Genomic DNA, 9,309 nt, shown 5'->3' on the forward strand with positions numbered 1-9,309 from the left:
ACTGTTCAGTCGCAAAATATGGAGACACAGCCAGGTTCTAGTCGACCATTTCTGGCACTGCTTCACTCGGAACTACTTACCTGCACTTCAAGGCCGCCAGAAGTGACACAAGGATAAGGAAGACGTTGTAGTTGGGACTGTTGTGATGATCGTGGACGATCAGGCTCCTACGGCACTCTGGCAAGTTGGAACTGTCAAGTCAGTTATCCCTGGAGCAGACAGGAAAGTGAGGACAGCAGAGATGCAAGTCAAGGACAGAACCTATGTCAGGTCTGTTGCTCGACTCATACAGCTGCCAGACCTTCCTCCTACTGACCCTTAGCTGGCTTGTCAGTTGGAACAAATATGCACAACACATTTGGGGGCGGCTGTAAAAACGGCCAGCTCAACTCCTTTCCAAGACCCCAGCTTTCTTTGGTTTTCTTATTGAAATAAGGTCATAATAATTTTATCAGCAGCCTTTTTTCCCGGGCCAGTGTAGGAACCGACCCAGGCAGGTCCTCAGTCAGTCTGTAGTTTCCATTCTCAAATAAATTGGTCACATACACATATTTAGCAGATGTTATTGCGGGTGTAGCGAAATGCTTGTGGTGTAGCGAAATGCTTATAATGATGACCACCTGTGGAAAATTCAATTGATTGGACATGATTTGGAAAGGCGCACACCTGTCTACATAAGGTCTCACAGTTGACAGTGCATGTCAGAGCAAAAACCAAGCCATGAGGTCGTAGGAATTGTCTGTAGAGCTCTGAGATAGGATTGTGTCGAGGCACAGATCTGGGGAAGGGTACCAAAACATTTCTGCAGCATTGAATGTCCCCAAGAACACAGTGGCCTCCATCATTCTTAAATGGAAGAAGTTTGGAACCACCAAGACTCTTTCTAGAGTTGGCCGCCTGGCCAAACTGAGCAATCGGGGGAGAAGGGCCTTGGTCAGGGAGGTGACCAAGAACCTGATGGTCACTCTGACAGAGCTCCAGAGTTCCTCTGTGGAGATGGGAGCACCTTTCAGAAGTACAACCATCTCTGCAGCACTCCACCAATCAGGACTTCATGGTAAAGTTTGTAGATGGAAGACCCTCCTCAGTAAAAGGCACATGACAGCCCTCTTGGACTTTGCCAAAAGGCACCTAAAGGACTCTCAGACCATGAGAAACAAGATTCTCTGGTCTGATGAAACCAAATTGAACTCTTTGGCTGAAATGCCAAGCATCATGTCTTGAGGAAACCTGGCACCATCCCTTCAGTAAATATGGTGGTGGCAGCATCATGCTGTGGGGATGTTTTCAGTGGCAGAGACTGGATTGATGGAAAGATTAACGGAGCAAAGTACAAAGAGATCCTTGATGAAAACCTGCTCCACAGCTCTCAGGACCTCAGACTGGGGCAACGGTTCACCTTCCAACAGGATAATGACCCTAAGCACACAGCCAAGACAATGCAGGAGTGGCTTCSGGACAAGTCTCTGAGTGTCCTTGTGTGGCCCAGCCAGAGCCCYGACTTGAACCRGARCGAACATCTCTGGAGAGACKTGAAAARAGCMGTGRAGCGARGCTCCCCATCCAACCTGACAGAGATTGAGAGGATCTGCAGAGAAGAATAGGAGAAACTCCCCAAATACAGGTGTGCCAAGCTTGTAGCATCATACCCAAGAAAAGTTGAGGCTGTAATCACTGCCAAAGGTGCTTCAACAAAGTACTGAGTAAAGGGTCTGAATACTTACACTACCGTTCAAAAGTTTGGGGTCACTTAGAAATGTCCTTGTTTTTTAAAGAAAAGCWATTTCTTTCTTCATATTGAAGCTTATAAATACCCCATATGATGTTTAGAACAATCTTAAAATTAGCGACTTTGGTTTAGATACAAGCATCATGAAACTTGTAACACAATAAATTAATTAGACTTTGTGAAAATCATTTAATTTTTTTCTTCCTTCACAGACTCCATGAAATTATAACCTCTTCCTAAATATTTCAAAATATGTCAAATTATTAATTGTGTGTATGGTTTCCCAGAAACGACGGTGGCTCAACTTACCCTTTTGGCTCAAATTACCCCACTCTCCCCTATTCATGAAGTTTAGATAAATCATAATCAACTAAATCCAAGGAATAAAATGTTAGAAATGCCAGTGTGTGCCCCAAGGGGTCACTGTTGAGCTTGACTTGCTTCAAAGTGGCACCTATCCTATTTTGACAGGAGTAGTCTCCATATTTGTTGAGCGCTTTCACAGAGCTGGGTCACACACACACAAAAAAAAAATTATATATATATATTCAACAGGTATATACAACAGAATATAGGCCTATCAATAACTCCAGAGGGCATTCTTAAAACATAAACCAGATAAGATATTTAAATCATTTATTTTACCCTTTAATCATGTTACAAAAGGAACATAAAAAAGTAGGCAATAACCAAATTTTTAAGAACAGTAAGCAACTAATAATAAGTCCCTCTCGTCCTTCAGTCCTTCAAAAGCATATCAGTCACCACACATTCTAAATATTGTAATTTTTTTATGTATTTTATAAGTGCCTGTAAATGTGTCAGGTCCTGAGTGTTGTTGTGGTCACATGTGTGCTGAGAGTATGCTCATGTGTGTCCAGACTCTTCAGCATGCTCAGACAAGATTGTTTCTCAGTGCAGAAGTTTTTCCAGGATTTAGGGGCCTTTGTCTGGCCATCAACAATAGCCTTTTTCATTAATGGTTAGGCTGGCTCACAGTACAGCTGTGTACGTGTATGGGCAGGTCAGTGGAATGACTGGAGCTCTGGTGGGCTAAGCACTCGAAGAAATGCAGTTTGGTGAGATTGTAGATTAGGATCGAGGGAAGGGCAGAGGACAGGTGCTGACTTCCAGAGTGGAGACAAAAGATACACCTGAAGTTCCCAGTGGATTCTGGGAGAAGTACAAAACATGGAAAAAAGTGCTTTGTGACATTATCAGTGTTTTCTTGTTTTGAGTCTCCGTTGAATTGAATGTAAAGTAATCTATGTTACATTCATGTTTATGCCTGAAAGTGAAGTAAACGTATGGTTGGGTGGTGCAGGGACAGTCAGGGAACAGTTTAATATAWTTTTTCCTATTTGAGGTATCTACCTGTGAACCCACTCTTCCTGCAACAATAACATAAACATCTAAAAGGGAGGAGGTTGTGATTGGCTTGAGAGCGACCAATGACATTGCAGCAATAGGGTTTCCTGGAAGACACAGCAGCTCTGCGCAGCCTCCTGATACGTTACCTGGCCAAGATCAAGCCCAGCATCTCATTGACTTTCCATTTCCAACCAGAATTTAGGCTCATTGTGTCCTTTTAGCTCGAACAGTCAAGGTGGTCCTCTGCAGTTTGCTTTATTCACAGACAAAGACAAGGAAACATGGCTGTTGCAAACTTGCAATACATAACTCGGATGAGCAGTGGCTTCAAAGTCTACATCTTGGAAGGTAATATATCTTATTTATTTTCTTATAGGCCTACTATTGTTTCACAAAATAGAATTGTGCTGCTGTGATCCCTGCTACTTTAAATAGTAGTATTTATTGCTGCAACATGCATTGTTATCATGTATGATGACACAGTTGTTATTAGATCATTATTACTTCGTAATTAGCTTAGCTAGTTCAACTAAAGTCATTAGAAATGCAAATGTTTAGGGTCATTATAAAATAACTTTTACTAAGTCCGAGTAAATGTCATTGAGTACATTGTAGCTAACTGTTTGAATTGTATAAAAACAATATGTAATCCAGCAACTTTAACAATATCATTTAAGAAACCAATACATATTTTAACTTTTTTAWWTTTTATTTAAGGTTTTGAGTTTAAGATAACGTTGACGAATGTGATAATAATGCCTCACTATATCCACTTAAGGCTATAACAACATTTAAGAATAGTCAGCAACTATAAATGAGTCCCTCCATTGGTAAAATGTCAACTTGCTTCTAAATGTCTTGCTCTCAAGCATTACTTCAGATAGGTTTATGTCAGATGATGGGAATAACTGTGGCAGATGGAGAGGATCTGAAGATACTGCCCTTTTGTTTCCTCTACTGATAGGGAACAAATAACCATGCCTCAGGCATCATAACGTCAGTCAGGCAAGGTGTGGTTTTCTCCCAGTCACCCTCCACGGGCATCCACTGTGACATTATGCTGTCTGAGGGACAGAATGGGAGGTCATAGGTGAGAGGTTGGGGTTGAGGGACATGACTGTTTGAGATGTGGATTGGACTGACGATTGTGGAATGGGGGAGTATTTGAGATTAAGGGGACCATTCATGTACAGTACTAACATGACCTAATCATTCAGCATTGTATCTCAATGTGGTAGTGGAGCATTGCATGCTAATGTGGTGCATTTCTTTAGGTATATTGACAATGCCAATTTGAATATAGTTCAAGGAATTTAGCTTTAAAGAAACAACATAATGTGAAGAGGACTGGTGTCAGCTTTATAAAAAACAAATGCCAGTGTACTGACATTGGTAAACGTCACATTCTGCCACCTCTGGTCTCKTGGCCCTCCCACCTCTACGGGAGGGCAGCTCCTGCTCAGCCCAGTCCAAGCTCTTCTCTCTCCTGGCAACCCAATGGTGGAACCAGCTTACATCTGAACATACCTAGGACAGTCCATCTTCCGAAAACATCTTGACCCTTCCTCTTCAAATAGTATCTTAAATAATTCCACAGCACCCCCCCCCTTGCACCTCCTCCTCACCTCCGCCCCATTTCCCCCCCATTCTAGCTCTGATAGCTACTTTATTGAGGAAAAATGTACTTACTATGAGTGTGATATGTGGTTGTCCCACCTAGCTATCTTAAGATGACTGCACTACCTGTAAGTCGATATGGATAAGAGTGTCTGCTAAATGACTCAAATGTCATGTGAATAACACAAAGGATATTAGCACCTGTTGATGTTTCTGTTAGTTTCTCACAATGAAGAGAATGCTTCTGTGTGATGTGTGTATTGTAATGATGGTTGTGAGACATTAGTTATCTTAAGTTTGTCCAGCTCAATCCACCTTTTGAATATAAACTAATCTTCCTCTCTTAGATATGTAAATACGATAGGTGTCATCATCACTGTATGTTGAAATACAACATTTACAGTTAACATTGAATCAAGAAGATTTGTAACACTCACCAATCTGGTATGTCTAGTTCCACAGCTTAACAGAGTTTACAATTAACGGTGGCATGAAAGCTTTCCCACGGCCACAAACTACTCATACAGGTGATGAACTGTATGTCACAGTTCCAATGATCAAAACAACCCGTCACCTATTTACTCATTGCCACACCTAATGTCTGTTCAGTAGGTTAGTTAGGTGTAAGCCATCCTTATCTGTGCCAAAATCTTTGCCAATAAGTATAGTGTATATTATTTCAAATAGTAACCATTAGCTTTATGTGTGCCTGATCTTTCCTCTTGTAGGTCAGCCCAACCTAAGAAGTGAAGATAGATACAGGCATATGACAAATGAGAGAGTTCGAGTACCACCAGTGCATCCAGTCAAGCGCAAACACAGCTCTGAGCGTGGCCTAACATTGGAAGAAAGGTTTGTGAAACCTGCACATGCCTTAATCCCCCTCTATAATAATTGACAACCATTGGTTTCATAACGCCATGTCCAGTGTGTGATTCCATGTTTCAGCATGTGATTTTGTGTTTCAGGCGAGAGAGGGCACAGAGCAAAAGCAACATGAGAAGTGCTCAGAGGCCAGCTGTGTTTAGTGTTCCCCAGAGCCCCACATCCTCCTGGAGCCCAACCCCAAGCCCCACATCCTCCTGGAGCCCAACCCCCAGCCCCACAGGTCATCTTCCCCATCATGTGTATCCCACACCACCTATGGATGAACCACTGGACCTAATTAAGAAACCAAGGAAAGAGCCTGAGAAGACAGAGAAGAAAACCAAAAGCACTACATCCACCGATCAGATACAGGTAATTTCAAGAGGAACAATTATAATAGTGGGTCCAGGTGCTAACAACATGAAGGATGGGTTTTCTGGTTTGTCTCAGTCATGAGTGCCTCAGTAATCTCCCAGTGTAGCCCTAGGCAGTCAGAGCCTACGTACACTACATGACCAAAAGTAAGTGGATACCTGTCGAACATCTCATTCCAAAATCATGGGCATTAATATGGAGTTGGTCCCCCCTTTGCTTCTATAACAGCCTCCACTCTTCTGGGAAGGTGTTCCACTAGATGTTGGAACATTGCTGCGGGGACTTGCTTCCATTCAGCCACAAGATCATTAGTGAGGTCTGGCATTAAGGTTGGGCGATTAGGCCTGGCTTGCAGTCGGCGTTCCAATTCATCCCAAAGGTGTTTGATGGTGTTGAGGTCAGGGCTCTGTGCAGGCCAGTCAATTTCTTCCACACCGATCTCAACAAACCATTTCTGTATGGACCTCGCTTTGTGCAAGGGGGCCTTGTCATGCTGAAACAGGAAAGGGCTTTCCCCAAACTGTTGCCACAAAGTTGGAAGCACAGAATCGTCTAGAATGTAATTGTATGCTGTAGCGTAAACATTTTCCTTCACTGCAATTAAGTGACCTAGCCCAAACCATGATAAACAGCCCCAGACCATCCTCCTCCACCAAACTTTACCGTTGGCAGGTAGTGTTCTCTTGGCATCCGCCAAACCCAGATTTGTCCATCAGACTGCCAGATGGTGAAGCGTGATTCATCACTCTAGAGAACATGTTTCCACTGCTCCAGAGTCCAATGGCAGCAAGCTTTTCACTACTCCAGCCGAAGCTTGGCATTGCGCATAGCATGGTGATCTTAGGCTTGCTTGGCCATGGAAACCCAGTTCATTAAGCTCCCGACTAACAGTTATTGTGCTGACGTTGCTTCCAGAGGCAGTTTGGAACTCGGTAGTGAGTGTTGCAACCGAGGACAGATGATTTTTACATGGTATGCACTTCAGCACTTGGCGGTCCCATTCTGTGATCTTGTGTGGCCTACCATTTCGCGGCTGAGCCATTGTTGCTCCTAGACATTCCCACTTCACAATAACAGCACTTACAGTGGACCAGGGCAGCTCTAGCAGGGCATTAGACTAACTGACTTGTTGGAAAGGTGGCATCCTATGAAGCTGCCACGTTGAAAGTCACTGAGCTCATCAGTAAGGCCATTCCACTGCCAATGTATGTCTATGGAGATTGCATGGCTATGTGTTCAATTTTATACACCTGTCAGCTACGCGTGTGGCTGAAATAGCCGAATCCACTCATTTGAATGCGTGTCCACATACTTTTGTATATATAGTGTATCTCTGCGATCTCTGTAGTGAATATAAACGCTCAGGCACATTCTATTCCCAAGAGCCTTTACAGGCTTCTGCTTGTCCAAGATATGCAATCCAGCCGGATTCGGGGAGAAAATGTGAGCAATGGTGGGAGGAATGTCCTCAACATGACTAAACAGACATCTCTTTCTTTGACCTGTTTGTGCCAACCTGATGAGGGTGAACAGCTTTCAGGCCCCATCCTTAACCAAATAAATGTTCTATCCTAAAGTCAAACTGAGCCTTCAACAAAAAGTTAGTGATGGCTTAATGTGCTATCTTTACATTGACATGTTCATCCTATTGTTCTGTGGGGAATTAGGTTTTCGAAAACATTGTTCTGTACGGAATCTTATAATGTTTAAACACTTTTTAAAATGTAACAATTGTTTTGCCTATTTCAGATGCGTCCTTCTGTGATCACCTGTGTCTCRTCCACAAGAAAGCCCACCTGCAGATCTGAGATCCGCAGCAGCAGCCACTCCTCCACAGGTCAGTATCATTCTCCTTTATCTCAATAAAAACTGTAGTGCTACAATGCTGTTGTTGTATTGCAGACTTGTTAAGAATTATGCCTCTGACCTTTGTTTGGTATTCTCTCCATTGCAGTGCTATATAAGCACAGCTATGACCATGTGGTGGAGGAGCATTTCAAGAGAAGCCTGGGGATGGACTACCAAAGGGCCAGCTCCCGCCAGCTCTCCATCAGCGTTTCTGTGGATGACCACTTTGCCAAAGCCTTGGGAGGGAAGTGGCTTGAGATCAAATCTAAATCCTCCTCGTGCTCCTCGTCTACATCCTCACCACCCAGCAGCCCAAGTGTCACTCACTCCCCCAGCTACAGCCACAGCCCAAGCCAAGCTCCCAAAGAGTCTCCAAGTACCACTACTCCCACCTCCAGCTTCTGGTCAGTCAAATAATACTACAGAGACCTTTCCTGGAGAAAGAATGAACTTTGAGTAGCTTTTTATGCAATACAACAGCAGGTCCATGCTTTTCAACGAATGAAAGCACAAAGGAAACCGTTATTGAGCAAGGTTAGACTAGAGAACGGGAATGCAGGAATACTTACCTACTCTATGGTTGAACCATTGAGAGCATCTCTATGAGTCTATGCCCTGTTTGTGGAAAGGGGGTTTATTGGTCTAATTTCAAGGGACAAGCAAATGTTACAGTGATGTGATGTCTTTCTTTCTCTTAATTTCTGTCCCAGACTTTTTAATAGCGTATCTATCTCTGAAATAGATGGCCATTATATTTCAGTAAATGTGTCATATTTCATGCGGTGAAGATGCCACAACTTTCATGATTGTGTATTTATACTGTATGTTTTTAACGAACCTGGATCCTATTTTCAGTCTACTAAACTACTGTGCTAATCTACTGTACAAAAAAAATCACCAAACCTGTTCAATACAGTAACTTTGTGTTTTTGTATAAAATCAACTTAAAAATGACAATTCAAAAATAAAAACCTATTTGTGACTGGATATTACAAGTTGAGGCTTTATTAAATAAAACATACTTAACTTAAATTAACAATATTCTTGTATGAAAAGCAACCTGGTGATTTACGAAAACATTTTGAATGTGCAATTTTTATATGATGTACTTTGAAAAATATGGAGTGCTTTGAACACTGATAAAATGCATTATATAAATTCAATTCAATATAATTACCTCCCTGGAGCCTATGACTGTGATTGTTGTACATACTTTAAAAAATGCAAGTGCCACTGACTTACAATTACAAATACTGGTATGCTTTATGACCTTACGTTAAAGAAGACAAGGTCAGAAAGGTTGGTTATGTGTCACTTACACGTCTCAGTAAAGAAGTCAGATTCTCATGTGAATACTACTCCTGTAGACATTCAAGGTAGCGTTCCAGACAGCTTAATTTCAGTAGTGAGTCACTGTGTCTGGGGTACATCCTTTATAGTGTGCACGTACACCACGTCACAAGATGGAAGCATTATGGCATTCAGCACTTGATTCTTTGCGG

The 9,309-nt window shown here is 42.4% G+C and overlaps 1 protein-coding gene across 2 annotated transcripts; it reads left to right on the forward strand.

Moving 5' to 3' along the window:
- Positions 1-3,286: 3,286 nt before the first annotated feature.
- On the forward strand, positions 3,287-8,585 carry LOC111975158 (transcription cofactor vestigial-like protein 4). 2 transcript variants are annotated; one of them, XM_024003363.2, is made up of 6 exons: positions 3,308-3,448; positions 4,065-4,190; positions 5,446-5,569; positions 5,686-5,956; positions 7,709-7,796; positions 7,914-8,585. In XM_024003363.2, the coding sequence occupies exons 3-6, from the start codon at positions 5,484-5,486 to the stop codon at positions 8,222-8,224; spliced, it is 756 nt and encodes a 251-aa protein (XP_023859131.1). In that variant the 5' UTR covers positions 3,308-3,448; positions 4,065-4,190; positions 5,446-5,483; the 3' UTR covers positions 8,225-8,585. The 2 variants fall into 2 exon arrangements, with proteins under 2 accessions (XP_023859130.1, XP_023859131.1); XM_024003362.2 differs by lacking the exon at positions 4,065-4,190 and having other exon boundaries at positions 3,287-3,448.
- The last annotated feature ends 724 nt before the right edge of the window (positions 8,586-9,309 follow it).

Source organism: Salvelinus sp. IW2-2015, linkage group LG15, assembly GCF_002910315.2.
Source record: "Salvelinus sp. IW2-2015 linkage group LG15, ASM291031v2, whole genome shotgun sequence".
Taxonomy (NCBI): Eukaryota; Metazoa; Chordata; class Actinopteri; order Salmoniformes; family Salmonidae; genus Salvelinus; species Salvelinus sp. IW2-2015.